This window comes from Haliaeetus albicilla, chromosome 7 (assembly GCF_947461875.1).
Source record: "Haliaeetus albicilla chromosome 7, bHalAlb1.1, whole genome shotgun sequence".
NCBI classification, from domain to species: Eukaryota; Metazoa; Chordata; class Aves; order Accipitriformes; family Accipitridae; genus Haliaeetus; species Haliaeetus albicilla.
In genome coordinates this window covers 33751781-33771754 of record NC_091489.1, presented here as the reverse complement: position 1 = coordinate 33771754, position 19974 = coordinate 33751781, and the positions used below count along the sequence as shown (strand labels likewise).

The 19974-nt window shown below is 40.3% G+C and overlaps 2 protein-coding genes and 1 long non-coding RNA gene across 10 annotated transcripts in view; 1 reads left to right on the top strand and 2 right to left on the bottom strand.

Annotated features, from left to right (window-relative positions):
- The window catches only part of USP34 (ubiquitin specific peptidase 34), a 141479-nt gene extending 136852 nt beyond the window's left edge, over window positions 1–4627 (bottom strand). Inside the window, exon 1 of the mRNA XM_069787621.1 lies at window positions 3946–4627. Within this exon, the coding sequence (XP_069643722.1) occupies window positions 3946–3988 (43 nt within the window). The 5' untranslated portion in view covers window positions 3989–4627. The remainder of the gene's footprint in view (window positions 1–3945) is intronic.
- Window positions 3210–18806, top strand: LOC138686130 (uncharacterized). The gene is made up of 6 exons (XR_011325481.1): window positions 3210–3764; window positions 6674–6756; window positions 8443–8517; window positions 9444–10299; window positions 11127–11180; window positions 18670–18806. It is a non-coding gene; the product is annotated as an uncharacterized lncRNA (long non-coding RNA).
- XPO1 (exportin 1) overlaps window positions 13439–19974 on the bottom strand; it is a 40617-nt gene continuing 34081 nt past the window's right edge. For all 8 annotated transcript variants that reach the window (XM_069787615.1, XM_069787613.1, XM_069787611.1 and 5 more), the window contains 7 exons: window positions 18775–18881; window positions 18173–18367; window positions 17024–17192; window positions 15701–15835; window positions 15422–15581; window positions 15247–15343; window positions 13439–14492 (listed from right to left, as the gene is read on the bottom strand). In XM_069787615.1, coding sequence (XP_069643716.1) covers window positions 14346–14492; window positions 15247–15343; window positions 15422–15581; window positions 15701–15835; window positions 17024–17192; window positions 18173–18367; window positions 18775–18881 — 1010 coding nt within the window. In that variant the 3' untranslated portion in view covers window positions 13439–14345. The remainder of the gene's footprint in view (window positions 14493–15246; window positions 15344–15421; window positions 15582–15700; window positions 15836–17023; window positions 17193–18172; window positions 18368–18774; window positions 18882–19974) is intronic.

Sequence of the window (19974 nt, the reverse complement as noted above, 5' to 3'; positions counted from 1 at the left end):
TTTTCTAGCTTATTTTAGGGTTAAGACTATCTGGATATCTGTGCAGTGCCTAGCAAAACAGAACTATCCTGATCAGGGCCTCTGGACAGCACAGTAATGTAAATATTACTAAAGAACAAATGAAACTCAATATAATCCCTCCTAGACTAACAAGAACTGGCATCCAAAGAAACCAAGGAATGTGCAGTGCGTCGATACCAGGGTTCATTTTGGGATTCAGAATGCTGTAAATTAACATAAAAGCATATAATGTCCTCCACACATTTTTCCTGTAAAAAATGTGTACATTTAAGTGAGCCCCTATAATGAATGCCATGAGAATCTGTTCTTACGTCTCTTGTAAATAAGTGCCCTTATCTTAAAAAGTAAACAATTGTGTCTTCCCCCTCCCCCCCTTCTATTTAAGGCTACTAAAAACGTTTATGTTGTGGAAGATTAATTCAGAAATCAGACCAGACTTTTTATAGACTACATTCCTATCAAACCCCTGCCTGGAAAAACATAAGTGATGCTAACATACCTAGAGCACTCAGTGAGAAATTACACTGTTTACTCTGAGTGAACAACAGATTGTCTTGCAATGCAAAAACTGCTTTAAAGCCTGGCCATTTCATAGAGGAATCTCTATTTTACTGAGTTCTTGGAACAAATCATAACTTGAAACTACCACTACTTCTCAGGAAATAACTTCAAGATCAGGGAACTTACTGGGCTTCATACTTAGATTGAATGCTGAAAATAAAGATGCTGCAAGATGGAAAAAAAGAAAAAAAAACACCACTGCTGCTTCTATCTATAAACCATTGCCTGCTTCTCATGCTTAAGCACAGCAATGAAGCTTTGTGTTAAATATATATATATGCATATATACGGACCTTTAACCAAAAAATAAGTTTTTCAAACAACAGGTTTCCAGTTCCACAAGATCTCAGACAGCCCTTACGAGTATCACATCAGCAGGCCCATTGACTACCTGTTAGAAAATCAGGCCAAAGGACCTGGAGTCTTGTAATGAGCTCTAGCAAGACATAACGCTGGGCCTACACAAAGGTCACTGCTAGACAAAAGCTGCAGCACCACACATTGTTATGGAGTGTGGAGTAATATTGTAGCAGTTTACAGTGGGACTAATATGCTTATAATAAAAATATGCCTGGTTGTTTGCAGAATTGTTAAACTCCATCCTTCTGTCATCTATAAATTGGTAACCTCTAAAGAAAACCGGAGCTTCCCACATGTTCTTTTCAAAACAATACACTGAGTTGTTAGTCAATTCACTAAGTGACCAGTCATACAATTGATACCAAATAATTATTTGTAAACATTAGGGTAAATGAAGACAAAGGGCAGTATGTGTTCCGTGTAAAAATGTTTAGTTTAGCAAGAAATTTCTAAAACAAACTAGATGATGTTTCCTGGACCTCTTTCAGAACACTGTTTCAGTAGTTTCAGTGAAGACGCGATCCCAAATGCTCAGCGGGCAGAAAAGGAAACTGCTGGCAGTCTCTGGATCACACATTTTGGGCATGACCTCATTCTTTACTACCACTTTTCATTTTTGCTGCAGTGCTTTAAAAACCAAGGCTTGACATTATTTTTGTACATTACCTTTAATTATTACTTAAGAAATGCAAAGAACGCAACTTGAAGTTGTAAAAGAAAGTATACCTCCCTTACAACTCATTCTCATACAGTGAGAAGGTAGGTGGCACACACAATGCACCATCAGATATGCCTTTGCATCCAAACACAAAATAGTTATGTTTTTTTAAAGTGTGCTCGCCTCTCTGAATGGAAGGCCAAACCTAATGCTATCTGACCAGCATTCTTGGAAGTTAACTATATAGCAATAGTAGTACATAATTTCCCTAGTAAATTTGACTTAAAAAGCCAAATTTCCTTTTCATAAGTAGCAGGTTCATATCTTAAATTATACAGAACCATTAAGGTACCCATACCCTAGTTATATATGCAAGAAAAAATTGTTAAACCAACTTAAGATATAGCTTTGTCTATAAGGGAATATCTAGCTGCCTAAACCCCAATTACCTTAAAATGGTTCTAAAAATAAATTCATACTGAAATTTCAGAGATTTCTTGAAATATCCGATTTAATATTACAACTTTTATCTCTTTGATCATACCAATCTTGATCAAGTTTAAACAATGATTATTTATCAATCCATCAAAACCAAGCAAAGTTATCTCTCCCAACAAACAGCTGTCATGAGTGTACCACTGATAGTTTCATCTTATTTTGAACCAACTGTTTAAATAAGCATTCTAGTCTACACTACCAACATATTCCCCCATCTCTCCAGTTGAGAAAGATAAGATATGCATGCTAAATTAAGTAAACATCACAATGATTGTTCAAAACAAGATATCAGAAATACAAGCTTAGTCAAACTTGGCAAACAACATTAACAACCCAACAGTTCTCTGATGTTAACCTTTTAATCTGATTTATTCTAGTGTCTGGACTCTCTTGAAAGTTAGTTTTACACATACATTTTTACTTTTCAAATACAATGCTGGCCATCACCGAGTATCATATTTCCCCGACAAGAAAGAGGCCAACATTCAACTACCACAGTATCCACTCATATATCTTCGGAAGAAACAAACACCACATGCAATTGGGCCTCACATGAGTTAAGAAAAAGAAAACTCTACCCAAATCCTGTTCTAGGCAGTATTCTGTGCTTCACTGTACTGGAACACGATTTGCCTCTAAGCAGACCGCAGTGTGCAACCAGAAAAAAATGTTTAAGATTTGAGATAGCTAAACTTCCTGCTAATCACAAACTTCAACTGATAAGTTCGTTAAATTCCTCAGCATCTCTACAAATCATGTCTTTTTAGTCTTTGTTCATGAAGCAGTGCAGAGAGACAAGCCTCTGAGAAGCTGGGAAGGTACCCTGCCTGCCACGGAGAACTGAGAGCAGGTTCCAAGGGATACGCAAGGCCTACTGCATAGGGGCAAAAGGGATTTTGCGTCCAAAATGAAGACCGGTTTCAGCGGTACCGGAGGGAATACCTGTTGTATTAACCCTCCGACCCTCCCGGCTGTTTAGGTAACACCTGTAAAGAGGAAACTTCGGAAGGAAGCAAGAGACCACCCCCGAAGCGAAACACCCTGGAGCTCCTTCCCCCCGCACCCGCCCCCCCCCCCCCCCGCCAGCCCGGCCCTCGCAAAGCCAAGCCAGGTTCCCTCACAGCCTTTAGGCGCCGGTTCCCTCACAGCCAAGCAGTCACCTCGGAAAAATCGGTACCCCGACAACCACCCCCACCGCGTCCCTTCCCCCCCACCTCCACACCACACCGCGGACAGGCGAGGGGGAGGGGGGAGGCAGGATCACTCAGAGCCGCCTTGTCTGCTGCTTAAAAGGAACCCAGCCCAGGCCCGGCCTCCAGCTGCTCAGCAGCCACCGGAGCAGCTCCCAGGCACCTCCTCAGCCGAGCGAGGAGCCAGCTAGGCCCCGCTGCGGCTTCCCGGGGATGCAGAGCGAGAAGCGGGCTCCTCACGCCAACGGCAGGGTCACGTCCCCGCCCGGCCCCACACGCAGACACCCGGGGGGCAGGCGGGAAAGGGGGGGGCGGGGGGGGGGGCGCCCTCTGCGAAAGGCCCGGCGGGGACAGCCCCTCGGCCCACCCTCCCCAGGCCGCAAGTCGCCCGGCCGCGGTACGGAGAGGAGGGAAGGGGGAAGGAAGCTGCAAAGCAGGGCAGGCTCTCCCTCTACGGCCACCCCACAGAGAGAGAGGTAACCCCGCGCCCAGGAGGCCCGAGCCAGGCGGCGAGCAGGGAAAGGCAAGGGGGGGGGGGGTAAGGAAGGAGATGAAGCGGGGTTATAACCCAGCCCGTGTAGAGGAGGGTACGTGGGGTCCCGGCCCGGGGCGAGGAGTGTTGGGGGGAGGGTAGCGGGGGAGGGCGGCCGCACTTACTCTCATTTAACACCTCCAGCAGCTCGGCGCAGCTCTCACACATTGTTCATTAACAGCAGCAGCCGCCGCCGCCGCCTCCTCCCGACCATTGATTGATCCACTCGGTGCTGCTGATTGATGATTGATGGGGGCCGGGGCGGGGGTCAGTCGGGGGGGAGGGGAAGGAGGGGGCGGGAAGGAATGGGAAGAGAAGGGGAGGGGGAGAGGCAGGGGCCGGTCTGGGATCCGGGGGAGGGGGGGATGGGGCGGCTGATCAATGCAAATGAGGCTGTGGCAGCGGCGGTAGCGGCGGCGGCGGGGAGGAGAAGCCGAGTCACTCACTGGCTCCCAGTGACTCCACGCGCCGCCATTTTGCTGAGGGGGAAGGAGGAGGAGGGGACGGGAGCGAGGGGGGACAGGGCGCTCGGGCTCAGCTCGGCAGTTTCCGACCAGGCAGGAGGCGAAGGTGGCCGAGTCCCTCCTCCCTTTCCTTTCGCCCCGCCTTCCCACCCCGGGCCGAGCGGCGGGCTGGCGAGCGGGGAGGAGGAGGAAGGGGGCGGGCCGGCAGTCGGGGCCGGGAGGGTAAAATGGCGGCGGCGGCGGTTGCACCTCCGCGCGCGCCCGGGGTAGGGCGGGAAGCGCGTTTCCCTGCCCTCTTCCCGCCTCCCGCGAGGGGGGAATCTCCTCCAATAACGCGCACACGCTGCTGTGACAGGGACAGAGGAGCGGCCTCTCCTGCTTAAAGCGAGCGGCCGCCGCCGGAGGACTCCCCCCGCCCGCCCCCTCGGGCGCCCTGGAGCCCAGCTGCCGCCGCGCCTCGCTTTCCCGCCGCTCTCGCCTCTTCCCGGGCTGCAGGAGGATGGCTCCCGCGGCAGACTCGGCCGGCTCTCCGCTGAGCGGGCCGCGGGTCGTGAGCGCTGCCCGGCTACTCCCTCCTCTTGATTTTTCTAGACGTGGGCCGAGCTGGAGACGTCTGCCTGGGGCACGGCGGGCTGGCGCGGCGGCCCTTTGGGACCTCCGGCCTGAAGGGAGCGCTTAGAACCCGGCGCCGAGCTCCAGCGGGCGCCTTAGGGGCTCGCCGCGTAGCAAGGAAGCTTCCTCGTTCTCGGCAGGTTTTCAGGTCTTTCGGTAGTTACTGGCGTTTTCCGCTGGCGGGGCGCGGGACGGAAGAGTCGTCGGCCATCTCCTTCCCGCCCAGCCCCGGCTGAGGAGAGCTGGAGCTGACTCAAGGGCGGGCATGTGGGGGCACTTCCTCCCGAAAATTAAGCGTTTAAAATACTACGGTGGCGTTTTACGCAAATAAGTAGATGGTTTTTACTTACATAGTTTTCCACCCTTATTTTTTTCCCCTGGTCAGTAATTTATTCTGCATCGTAAACGTCTAATGGCAAGTACAGCCTCTGCGAGTAGCTGGAAGTACCGCATTTTCATGGAAGGACAGTCTGTCTCTTAAAAAATAAACGGAAGCATTTCACTTAACATTACACAATTTATGCTGATTACAATTACCACTTGAGTTAACTCGTGTCTTGGGCACATTTTGAACAAGGTCTCAGACCCGTGGAAGACAACGTTTTAGCCAAACAGTTTTCCATGCAAGAAAAACCCTTTTCTGCTCTCTGTTAATCTTGCACGCTCGCCTGCTCCCTCGCCCAGGTATATGCAATTGGAACACGGATCACATGATAGGTCTTGGCTGCTTTCACTCCCCAAAGTAGGCACTGCTCTAGTACTGTGGGTTTTTATTTCTGTAGTACCACCCAGTGGTGAGTTAATGTATTATTCCGAATACTTCTAGTTTACTGCCTTGTACATAGGATTAAAGAAACAAATCTATTAGTAGCCGCAATGCAGATGCAATATAGTTTAGTAGAAAATGAAATAAATCAAAATTGCCAAATTAGGAGAAAAATGGAGCTGTTTTGACTGCCTCAGCAGCTGACTTAAATGGAAGAAATACACAAGTCCGATGGCATTGGGGAAATGGAGGTCTGGTTTTTTAATTCCATGTGCATATTTATACAGGCTGATAACACCACTAGTGGTTGTATATGTAACCTCCCACTCGAGTGCACAGAATGCTGTCTTCGTAACAATCCTCAAAGCATCAGGTTGTCACGCTAAGACAAAGAACTCCACTGCTGTTGAAAAGTAAGAGATAAGCTACTTTGAACAACAGACTTATCTCAGCTACAACTACTGTAGAAGTCAGGAAAATACTAGAATGACAAGAAACCTGGGTGAAAGATCACTACTTGTTGTTAAATACTTTCCAAGTTAGGGTTATCAACAAGAATAGCTATTCTTAAATATTCCCTGCTGAAATTTCCATTTACTAAATTAAACCAATACAGAAAATTAACATCTTGAGTCTCCATGAGACACAGATTCCTTGTTGTCTGTCACTTGGATTAAAATATGATGTGAATTAAAGTATCTTTCAAACAGGATTCCTGAGAATAACCAGTACAAGAGACAGGAAGACTGCAAGTAAATAAACGGAGAACTTCCCTAGAACTTTTTAATCTTCCTTGTGATATGTAACTTAAAGATGTTTTAACTCCTGACATAATCTTTTCTGAACAGTGTGTTTTCTACTGATAGACAGAAATCTAACCACCACTAACTAGTTATTAAACTAACTAGTTTAGTAACTAAACCTCCACACTGGTATGGTGGTTTAGTTATTAAAATGACACAGATGTACTAGACCCTGTAAGGCCTTTTTTGGTTGCATGATCTCTTCCAGATAGCCTGAAAACTTTTATAATGGAAGAGTAACAGCAGTCCAGAATATTACTGTTACCATATTCTGCTCATGCCTGAATTAAGGTACCAACCACCTTTCTTTTCTACAGCACTGCTTTCAAAGCTTGCGATCTGCCAAAGGTGGACCAGAGGCTTTTATGTTGTGTATAAACACGATGTTATGTTTCACTTGATGTTGTGCTGTCTTATCTTCTATGTGTCTGAGATTATTTCAGTTATCTTTCATTTGTATGTCATTTTCACAGCTTTCATGAGTTGTCTTTGCAATATGCCATATGCCATTTTCTGAATTGCATCAGTCTTCGTTTGCTGGCATACCCTTTACATCTTACCATTATCAAAATTGAAGTTAGTGAAGTTGGAAGCCAGAGTTGTGCAAAGAGACACTTAGAAAGCATCTTAATTTTGTTGTACGAAAAGAATATAAACCCTGTCCCTCCAAGAATATAAACCCCGTACCTCCAAGAAGTTATACTTATTCACTTCCTTAACTAGCATCATATTGCACAGGTATTCCCGCTAGCATGGAATCGATCAGTGGCTATATGATACAAGTGAGTTATCTGCATCTAGAAAAAGACCAGATTTTTTGATGGAAAGCGTAGTTCTATGATCTGCACAATCTGATTTGAATTTGCACTTTTCTTTCTCCTCTTCCTTCCTTCTACAGACCTTGCAGTAAATTTTATAACAACCAAAATTAACTGCCAAAACATCTTGGAAGATTGTTTTTCTGACAAATCAGCTCTTTGATCTGATTGCAGCACCACATAAACACCAGAGTCAGCACAAGGAAGGGGCCTTTTGAAGCGTGGTGTCACATGCCAAGTTCAATGAATACAACAGAAGAGTATGGGTGACCTCGAGTCACTCCTACTTTTGTGCAGACTGGAATACTGCCAACCAAATTCTTTTTATTGCACACAAGAATCTTCCTTTTTTTTTTTAATAAGAGATGAAATTGACTTTTTTTAAATTAAATGTTAGCTTCTAAGCAGAAGACAACAAAAGCTATAACTGGCCTGGTTACAGTGATCATCAGCCTCCTGCTCTTCTATGCATTGGTTTTTTTCCTTTTGACCTTTATTCTTCTCTTCTCACGTGCCATCCTTGCAAGGTTGTTTGATCCCCAGGAGGCCCACTTTCCTTCCCTTGACTGTGATTCTTCTAATCTGGAAATATTTGCTCTGGTAAACTGCCAGAACAGTTCTTCTGGAGGAATAGCTTAGATAAATGCAAGACCTGAGCAAAACTAAAATTCTAAATCCAAACTTAGGACTGGATTAAGAGTTTGAGAACATACATACTTTCGAAAGATAATGTCCCACTGTGTCCCAACATTGCACTAATACTGTAGTCCTGTTTTACTTTAGGGTAAAGATGGAGTTAACCATTCACCATAAGAAAAAACAACAAAACAAAACCAAAACCAAGAAAAAAAACCCCAAACAACCACCCTGAGGTAGATCAGGGGTTGAGGTAGTAAGACTGGTCATTGCCCCCATTCCTTCTTTGGGACACTTCAGCCTCTCCTAGCCTGCCTCATACTTTGTATTTTTAAGCCTTCATTTTCTATATGAACTTACATAGCTGGTGACTTGACTTCAGAATAGTAATTGTGGAATGTGAAAGACTTAACTGAACTTTTTTTTTTTTACATTAGTCATGTTAACTACTTTAACCAGAGCTTTGTCTGATGTGGTATGACTGAATTATCTTCCGTTTGATCTTTCTATTGCTCTGCTGTAGGTTCCCATTCCTGTAGCAACAATAGCTGAATGGATTGTACATTTACTCCTCCGCCACCACGATTTACAATGAAAGGTAAACTACCAGTGATTTCAGCAGATGCTAAGAGGAGATGGGAGCTGTGGCAGCTGGAAAGTAAGTAAATAATTTCTGCTCTACAGAGGATAGTGTCAAAAAGGTGAACTCCAGCCAGTCCAGTTATATCTGTGACCTCCAGTCTGGAATGATGCTGGAAACGGTTGGAATACATTGCCTAGGAAATCCTTAATTTCACTAAAGGACATAAGTCTCTACCTGTAAACTGTAAAGTTACCTGTGAAACTTGGCTGAAGTGCAACTGTAAATCAGTTTAAATTTACACACTTATGTTTCAGCACTTGACTTTCATTGCTATATTAGCATTTCAAACGTTTTAACAAGGTTCATATCTAACTAGACTTTGGTATTACTGCACCCTGTGAAGACAAATTCAGTTAAACTTACCCCAAATGTTAGAGAACACGCTCAAAACAATTCATAGCCCTGTCTATTAGGCCAAAAACATGTCATGTAAGAATAGATAATACTCACTACACCACCAAGCTATGTTAAAACAGTTTGGTCCCCAAATCAGCTGCCTAACTGCCTGTTCAGCATTTTAGTAGGAAAATAGTCTGCATTCTAATAAACGTTATTACCAGCTATTAGGTGTGGTAAGAATCACACTGTACAGCCAGGTAAACAGGGCAAGCTCCACTTTAGAGTGGTTTCAGACTATCTTAGAGCCTGTTTCTCAAGTTGTAATCTTGGTTAGTAATTCAGTTGAAGTTTTTTGTTTGTGTACTTCTGTACCCATAAAGGTCTGGTGGAGACTGGACTGTACTAACTTGAGATTCAGTGCTACTAGTCTAACCACTCCTTTTTCCAGATGAGATAGCCTGAGGATTATACCTCCAGTCTCAACCTCATTTTGGGATAATATCCCTCACTGTGTGATTCAATCTTCATTTTGGTTGTTTCAGTCTACAAAGTATTGTCAGATGACTGATCATCTCATGCCTTTGATTGGAAAGCAAGGCAACAGCTACATTTCTGAGCATGAGCAACAGTGCCATCAGCAACTGAACCATCTCACCAATCAAAGAGAGAGCACAGATGGCTGGCTTTTTTTTAACATTTGGACCTCTTTTGGACTTTTTACTGGCAAAGCATGTGTTTACAATGTTCCTTTAGAGAACTCTTATGACTGCAATCTAACACTAAAGAGATGCCACAAGAGAATTCTGGTCATTACTGCCTGGTTATCAATATAAGTGTTAAAATAACTAGCAGTGGTAACAAGTGGGCTGCAGTCAGTTCTTTGCGGCACACATACACACTTCACCTTGTTATGTAGTCACACCAGAGAAAACAATTTTAACTCCTCCCCCCATCCTCCAATCTAAACCAGCCAATTCTTCCTGATGGTCTTTGCTGAAATTACAGAATCCATGAAAGACTACAGACTTTTCAAGACTCAGGAAAAAAACTGGCAGTAAACGATTTAAAAAGCGTTAAAAGGTGTTCACAATAAAAAAAAATAACAGGCCCCTTGACATATTTTTATGGAGAACTTGGAAGAGACTACCCAATGTATTGCCTAGGAAAAAGTGCTGTTTCACTTTTAACTTACAAGAGGTAAATACATACAAGTTAAAGTGTCTCATTTTCATCTTTGACTTCTGTCATTCTCATCCATACTCTTAACTTCCAAAACAGTCCTCCTCAACCCCATCTTTTCTTAGCACTCTATTTTCTTGTACCCACTTACAGCACGAACATGCAATCACAGGTAGTGAGAAACACATGTACAAAGACCAACAGCAGCACACAGGGCAGGTATGTACGTACAAATAGGTGATTTCATGTGCTTTAAGTAATTAAAGTGCATTGTATGTTAAGTCTTACCTGAAAAATGAATCCCTCAACTGGAATGGCTAAGCCTTTTCCCAAGGTAACACTGCTGGCTGTAATCAGCATTGGACAATGAAGCAATGATCTCCTAAATTTGAAAGTCTAAAAATAAATTCAGTCTCAAGACATCAAGTGCAGATGTGCATTCATGAAGGGCAGATGAAGGGAGAGGTATGTTCTTTTACTCTTTTTTTTTTGGCACCAAAGTGCTTTAAAAAAAAACAAAAAACAAAAAAACAAAAAACAAAAAAACAAAAAACAAAAAAACAAAAAACAAAAAAACAAAAACAAAAAAACAAAAACAAAAAAACAAAAAACAAAAAAACAAAAAACAAAAAAACAAAAAACAAAAAAACAAAAAACAAAAAAACAAAAAACAAAAAAACAAAAAACAAAAAAACAAAAAACAAAAAAAAACAAAAAACAAAAAAACAAAAAAAACAAAAAAACAAACCCCCCACCAACAAAAAACCAACCCCAAACTATCTCCAACATTTCAATTTTGCTCCGTAACATCTGGAGACAAACCTAGTAAGCAGGTAAAAAGTCTAGACATATCTTCCAGCAAATACAAACAGTACTCTAGAAGTCTTGGATCAGTAATCATCATTTATATGACAATAAATGGGCTATGGGACAGACTGCCCCTGGTCACAATACAGCACTAATGCAAGTTCCTCAGTTCAGTCAGCCTTTGTACATTTTAATGCATTATTTTCAGCATCCTTTCCTAATCTTTTTTTTCCATTGAGAAACCCACAGCTGAGGTCTTCTGAGGTCTTACTGCCTTTCCAGTGCTAAAAACTGTAAGTAACTCTTAAACCTTCCTTGAGAGATGAGCATTTCTAAAGCTTTTTTGCATAAATATTAGCTTTATTGGAAAATAGTTTACTTAACCAATCAGATTAACACACACCAAATTCTTCTAGTTAAAAAGAACAAAACAAACAAACTAACCTAAAATGCTTTGGAAAATAATCTGCTTCAGTTACAGTAGCAAACGTGTCATGGTAGCCTGAAACAAGTACTTGGGGGTGTCTTCATCAGCTAACAGGCAATCAGTTCACGTAAACACAGAAAACACCCTATAATATTTGTATTTATGAATGTACTTGGAGTACACAGAATTGGTTTTTTTTAAATACTTGTATAGAAATATGCACAAAACATTGGTTTACATATAATTACAAGTTATGTAGATGTTTATATGATGGTTCATGCTTTCTATCCATATATTTTAATTTACAGAGTGTGCATTAGAACCAGAACTTTCTTAGATGTAACATTGTAATTTTTTTTCCACACTCAGGATAACTACACTAGAAATATGCACACACACAAGTCAAATCTTTAATGGTAACCAGAACTCTGCATAAGCTGCATTTTTATAGCATCTGCAGAGATCAGTGAAAGGCACCGATTCTTAAGATAACAAGTCAAAATCACAGTTAAGTTTTTAGATCTAAAAGGGAAGCAAAGACTAAGATTAAAATTTTTTTACTAGATAATCCAAAAGGTATCAACGTAACCAAACAACTCTTTTCTGAATCAACTTTAGAAATACATTTCAGATTTGTTATTTGAGAGTTTAGGTCAGATTTAATTCTTCAGTAAACAACCAGACCATGAGCCTCAGACTAACGTGAATCTTAAAATATGGAAAGAAGTAACATGCATAAAAGCATATATGCATTTTTTTGTTCAAAACTAGTTTCAATACATTGTTAATGCCACTGCATGTCAGAACCAATTCAGTATTTAGTTCCGTGACTCATGGGATATGATCACTCTGACATCATGCTATCGGTGGTATTTGTTTCCATTTTAATAAGATGTTCTCACTTCTCTGCACAGCTTTTGATAATCTGTAGCTCTATAACACTGCAAGACCCAGCCTGGTCACAAGCCATTTAATGTCCATTCCAGCTAAGTCCTTCAACAGTACTTTGAATATTTTACTTTAAACTGCCTATTAAAGATGATACTGCCTTCACACAGCAGAACAGAGTGCTATAGATGAACCGGACAGGAAGACACGAAAAAGCTTAAATCATGAGCTTTAAGGAGAAAAAGAAATGAGGTTCTGTAACTATCAAAATAATGAGCTATTTTGGTAGGCTGTATTCTAAGTCCTAGCCATAAAGGGTTTGAGGAACCTTCTCTCCAAAGACTAGCAACTGCCAGCTCACAACATTTATTATCACCAAATGATCCTCACACAGGAGCAGCTGTGCTTTTTTAGGGCCAGCTAAGTAAAACAAATGGAGAGATGTTCACAAACAGAAAGGGGCCAATACTGAAGACTGGAAACATTCTGGTCACAGCTAAATTCTACATGAACACTGCTAACTCATGCACTTCTACTTCAAAAGGAATATACAGCACAAAGTTAACTACCATATCCAAATTTACATAACACACCTCCACAACTGCCTAACCTTGTTTTACAGCTCTGCATGAATGGCTATACTTTGTGTCATAGTAACAATCTTAAGATTAGAGACCAAATAAAGGGAAAAACTTTGGGAGAGCTTAACATCAACTGTTAGAAAACAGAGACAAGACATTACAAAAATGGGGGAGCCAAGACTGTACACAATCTTAGTGTTCATACTGCTTTTCGTATCCATACTTCATAAATCTGTGAAAATCATTTAACTACAAAACTTTAGGTAGAAAAATAACTAGATCTCGTCTACATGTGTTATTAACATGTACTAGTATCAATTGTTTAGTCAAGATACAGTGCAATACCTCTTTGAAATAAACTGCAAAAAGTCCATATAGAGAGAGAGCGCAAGAGTACCTCACTCCTGGCATTTTATAGTAACCTAGTATGGAGTATTTATTCACAGAGGTAAGTCAGAACAGCTACTGTACTTCCAAATGGAACCCAACTTAGTTCACGTTAACTTCAAGCACAGCCGAAGTCCTTGAGATGAGGCAAGCCAGAAGCAACAGTTATCTAGACCTCAAGGAACTTCTCCTACGCCTTCAGGATACAAATCTTAAATACGATCACAGCATTTTCATCCAATGAAAGAATAAGCCGAAGAAAGAAAAATAAATGTAAACCAAGTTTATTTTGCTTTAAGTAGTGTTCTTTAAGCACTACAGCATGGTAAACAATGTAAATTAGTATAAGTCATCTCAAAAGCCAGAGTTTTTTTTTTTATTTTATGAGTTGTTAAAAAGATGCAGCCTATTCTAACAGGATAAATATTTTAACCATTTCACTTCGAGTTAATGAAGGCTCACAAATGAGCAACACTCCTCATTGAGGAAAACAAAAAGCTGTTGTCGACAAAGCGACAGCACACACACAAAAACAAAAGAACTGTGTAAAAATAACTAACTGTACTGTGTTCCCATACTCTTTAGAAGTTGCTTTACAATGGGATGATATGCACATGATCTTGCTGCAAACTTGCCATACAACTTGCAAATACATGTAGCCTAGCCTTACCACTCAGTCCAAAAAGCTGCTAACTGATCAAAACAAATGCAGCACTATAATCCTCTGCTTAACAATTAATTCTGTCTGTTTTACTCATTACCTTTTCTCCTAGACTGCAGGACAGACTAGAAAGAAAATGATCCCGAATTAAAAATCGATACTCTTACAGGAAATTGTATTATTTTGCAATATACTCTTTTACAAGTTATGTTTTGCCTATTTTCCCCTTAGCCACAAAATGGGCATGAAGTAATTACTTTGAAAATGCCTTAATTTTCAACTTCATGCAAATCTAAATAAAGATGACCAAACAAAAGCTTAAACAATGGAAGGATATTTCACAGAAAATTTCTTATACAAAAAACACATAAGAAAAAGGGCCACTAGGTGACTTTTAATTTACAAATTGGCATCATTTTGGTCAACAAATATCCAAGCGCTGTTTTCTTCTATCACAACAAAGTAGCTGTACAGAAAGAAAACTGCAAAACTTGTTTTTTTTTTTTTTTTTTTTTTAATCGCACATCTCCTCAGGAATTTCATGTGGATTAAGGATGCCAGGTACAGACATCTGAAGTTTATGCTTCTCCTCTTGAGCCTGCCGAAGGGCTGTTTCTCTTTCCTCCAAGAATAAGTCTGATGTGTCTTCACCTGCAAATTCCTGTATAATTCACATAAAATCATTAGTTCATTGTCAAATGCTTTAGGCAGAGTAATAAGCTCCCAAAATCCAGAATAATACAGGAAACATCCTCCCTTCACATTCACTGCCAGACTATTTGCTTATTTTGCCTTCTGTTCCTAGGGTCAGAATTAATATAAAGGAATGCAAAATGTTTTAACATTTTCACTATGTGTAATAGAACAGGATGCTATAGTAACCCAGCGTTTGGAGTGTATCATCATTAAAGCAGTAGCATTACAATTTTGAGTACCTGACAACTGCTGTCTCAAAACAAATTAACAAACACTTTCCTACAATCTTCCTGAATTCTAGCATCTTTAGAAAAATAAAAGCATGGCATTACTCTAGCAAGTTTCAAAACATGTCCCAATCCCAAGCATAATTGAAACAAAATCTGATTAAAAGTCAACGTGCTTTATTTCCCATTAGGCTAAGTTTCACATATGTCTAAGCCATCTTAGACATATGAATTGTATGCACAGCATAAAGTACAAGTGATGACATTTAAGCCCAATTTGTAAAATTAAAATCACACTGAAATAGATTATATGATACACCATTCAGAGTCATGCAAGCTATTTGGCAGAGTTCTCACTACATTTGAAACAGCTGCAAAATAACTTGTATCTCCTAAACAAACACTGAATGAACACTGTGCAAGTACTTTCCAACAATATCATCCCGCTGAATAATCATTTTTCATTTCTTGAGAAAAGCACACCAAACATACCTTGATTTGGACCAGGAAATCCCTTAGGTGTTCCTTGAAGGCAGGAATATCCTGGTTTAAACTGAAGAGTCCCGTTACAAACAGCTTAACCTGGGCACTAGCAGTAAACACATCAGTTAGTATTTCAAGAAATAAGAACCCACTTAAAAGTTTTAAAGAATCACAGCACACTTACTCTTGCAGGTGAGGAAATGCAGATTTGAGAAGATTAGCAACATACTCCTGAATAAACATTTGGTTGTTCACTGGATTTCCAGGGTTTAATGGAGTACTTATTTTTCCCTCTTCTACTAAGTTGAACATGTATGCAAGGATTGACGCATGCATTGTCAAACCTGAACAGAACAAAGTTATACATATCCAGTTATTATTCAGAACAGGATGCATAACAGTATGTATTTTGATGTTCAAATAGATTGTTTTCATCAGCCAGCTCACACATACGCATTCTTACCAGCAGTGTGAGAGGTGTCTGTTACCACTGAGAAAATGTGCTGAAGGATATCACAGAAATATGTCTGATAGAAACTCTGGGCAGCAGTCTCTTCTTGTGCAACATTCTGTAGTAGAGTATAAAGTATCTGAAGTCCTGGAAAATATGCATTAAAAAACTAAGTTACCAACCAAACAGTATTAAAACCTCTGTGCGTATTTTTGCCTTTTCCAAAACGATACAAATATCCAAAGGAATTCTGATAGGCACCAAAAAGTAGTATTACCTGCGCAATCATTTTCTCAGGCATTTCCTCAAGCAGCCACTAGAGGGCTATAGCCACATTTACATGGCATGCCGGTTTTATTTGGTTCTTTATGCTTTTGTCATCTAATACTGCAATCGCATCATTTTATTGGTACTAGCAAAAGTGACAGAAACCCTCTACCAAAATAAGTATTTGCTAATTTAAGAGAGGAAAATGTTTTCATTTTTAGAATTACATGAAAACATAGTTACTTAAGTGAAATGCAAATAAGAGTTATCTTTTATCCCCATCCCTCCCAAACACCGATACAAGACAACTGGCTAAAAACTAAGTGGCTTCACAACAATCTCTTTATCCAGTAGCTGGGACAGTGCACTAAGCCCAAGATATTAAAAACCAACATTTTTGGAATTGAAGACTTTTACATAGCCCCCTCCTTGTATCCTTGATAACCCTCATTCTGGAGGGCTTTTTAATGACTCAAGTTTGTTAAATGGGGTGATACACTGAGCTGCTCAATGAAATTTCATCCTAAGTTTGAACGGCTGGCTGTTGTCCAAAGGAAGCATGATCTGTCTTCCTAACAATCTAAAGTGATTTCCTCTCCTGATGTCATGGGCTGAACTCCCAGACTGTGAGGAGTTCAGCCCCAAATCATACACTTTTCTGCTGAACTTTTCAGGAGTTACTCAGCAACTGTCTTACTGAGGTACCAAGACAAACACTGCAGGCAGCACAACAAAAGGAGACCTGTTTCAGCAACAGTGAGCTGTTACATTGGTTCAGCCATTTCAGAAAAGCATTAACACTCACATGGAAACAAGCAAGCAGAAACTGTAGCAGTGCCATTTAACAGCTGTGGGAATAAAACAGCATCCAAGTGTTTCAACCCATTAATATATACCTGACTGACAACTTGAAGCTGACACAGAAGATTATTCTTGTGCAAATGCAGTACAGAATTGTGTTACTGGAATATTAAGTTTGACTAAAGAACAAGATGCAAGAAAACAACAATCTACTAAAAAATATCTGATACTGCAAACTAAGTCTGCATATTAAACACTGCCATTTACCTGTATCTGCAACATTTCTCATTGTATGTTTGAAAGCCCAAATAATAGAATCCAGAACAAGTTTGAACTGTGCAGGTGGAATGGCCAGGAATGCTGGGAAGCAATGAGAATTTACAGCCTGGAGTAGCAAAAAGAAGTTTGTTCTATGTTCAGGATATTCTTCAAAGTCCTAGAAGCAGAGGAGGAGAAAAAGTCAAGTTTCCTAAAGGTCCATCATAAGATCTTCTGTTAAGTAGAGTGAGTCAATAGCTGACATGGATCAGCATTTAGACCTCAGGTTTAAAATAACCTTAAATGCAAAGCAAAGGTTACGTTTCTCAGTGAACTTTCCCCCCAATTTTCCCCACCAAAGCTTGATAAGACCATCTTCTAGAGTTGCACAACATTGACAGGCTGAGCCACATTTTGTCAGTACACAACCTTAATCACTGCTCAGTCCACAGATAAACAGACTGATAGTCTGAACACTGGTTGAGCACCTATGTTGCTGCAAGGGTACAATTTCTGGTTACACCCTACTGCAAAGTAGCACTAATTCAGCTGGTAGTGCTCAAGTATTATGCAAATATATACTGCACACTATAGCATAAGAATTGCATTAATGAGGAAATATTCAAAATGACTGATCAGTACTTAGTCATACATTTTAAATATTTATGAATTTTAGCAGTTAGTCCTACACTGACATTTGACTGAAGTACACTGCTGCTTCCAGCAGTATGACATTCCAAGTCCCTAGAACAGAAAAATTACTAATGACTTATATCAAGAGCTAAACAGAAAACTTTAAGGCAATGAGATTAAGACAGCCAACTAAACAGCCAGACTTCAAAACAAGTATGTTTGAGCAGAAATTTCTTCAAGTGCCACAAATGTACTTTGTGACTACAAAAAAACAGGGAGATGATCCACAAGACACCACATATGGAAATGATATTCATAGAAAGAAGGCATGAACCCCCACTTAATTTCCATTAGATGAAAGCTGTATAATAACTCTACATTCACTACATACTGCCTTCCTTCATTGCAAGAAAAGGTTATCTTTCACTTAGAGATGTACCAACAGCCAAGACTAGCACTTTTATAAAACCTCTTTTTTTTTTTCTTTTTTTTTCTTCAGTCACTAGGGAGATTAGATATAAATACCTTGTTGATCATATTTAATGTGCACTCAAAAACAGCATCAAATATCTGAGGTATTTCAGCAGTAATGTGTCCACCCAGCTTGTTTACAATGATAGCCATAGTACTAAGTACTTCAGGTTCTCTAGCAGCTGGAACATTTCTCTGGTAGTCAATGAGAACTGCATCCAACAAGGGAGGAACGAAGTTTTCAGCTACCTAATTGAAAGAGTAAGCCACGGTTATAACAATGCAGTTATTGAACAAAGTCTCTAGCATACAGTTTATAGCAAAGTTCGTTATTTAGTTACAGGCGATACTTTTCCCCCAAGGAAGGTGAAATATATTACACTTCCACAGACTCCCCACCCTCTGGACCATCCAGCAGGGCTTCCAATAGGGTTCTCTTAAACCTCCTTGATTCCCTTTAAGACTACTCTCAGCTAAAATTACCTGAAGTATTTCAAATATAGCTCAGGCTTATCTCTATATGATTGTACTTTCTCCTTTATATTTTACAGACCTCCTGAAGCAAATTCCTGTGACCAACTGGTTCAGTCAACAACAGAACAGAGTTCTTCCTAATTCTGTCTTATGAGTTAATTGTATAAAATGAATCTACTTACCATCTGAGGATCATTGGACCTGCTCACCCAGCCAGAAATTAGTTTTAAAGTTTCCCTTTTTACAGTCCTCATACTTCTAATCAAGGGCTGCTTTGTTACCATTTCACCTGAAAAGTTTTCAAGCTTCAGTTAATCAGGTAAGGTGTAACAAAAAGATTAACTTAAATTGATATTACAAAACAGAGAATGCTTGATTTTTATATCCAAACTACAAAGTCTACTTAAAAGACTTCTTATGCGTATTATGCAAATTTAAAAAAAAAACCTACCTCCTCATTCTAGCTCCATAGGTCCAAGTTGCCATGTAGCATTATTGAACTACTACTGACAGCACCCTACTTAGAGTTCAAAAACAAAGCCGCAACTTACTTTTCAAGTAAGGGAAATCACACATACCCACTTAACTACATGGACCAAGATTACATCTGGTTCTCATTAAGTGATAGAGGGGAGAACAATAAAGTTCCCAATTTCATCCAAGAGAAATAATCCTTCACTTGTCTTTGTGTGTAAAATCCACCCTTCTCCTTAAGAAGCCTTATCCTTAGTTCAGTTTCTTACCCCCAAATCAATGTAGACTCATCAGCAAAACCTGATCTAATTAACTACATAGTTATACAACCATTACAGCACATACACAGGAAAACCTGAAGAGTGTAGCCAGGAAAAAAAAGGTAAGATCACTCGTGCTGGCATCAGAACCATCTCTGGCAAGATAGAGCCAGTTGTAAAAACAAACTCTGAGGTGACTGCAACCACAGTAGTTGCAGATCAAGTAGCACACCAGGACTATAGTCCTAGCAACTGCTTCTTAAACTTCACTGTTTATGACAAAGACAAATTCTGGCCATTAGAGGTGCAGAATCAAAAGCTATTGATTTCCTCAGGCAGTTTTATTCTGAATTCTGAGAAGCTACTTCAAGGTAAACCAGCTGCTCGGTTACCAAGTTTTATTTAACACTCCCATTTCCAAGTATCATTGTCTGCACCGGCAAGAAAACTGGTCATAACAGAGTCTCATTTAATCTTGCAGTGAACTACTAAAGAAGCACATTCTACTGAGATACTGTAGGCCCTAATTTATCTAGTAAAAATAGGTTAGGTAACTGGTAATTCCTTCTCAATGATTGCAAGCCTGGTTCATCATGACTTTCAGGCATCTTCACTACAGTTACATTACCGTAATAAAGATACTTAGCA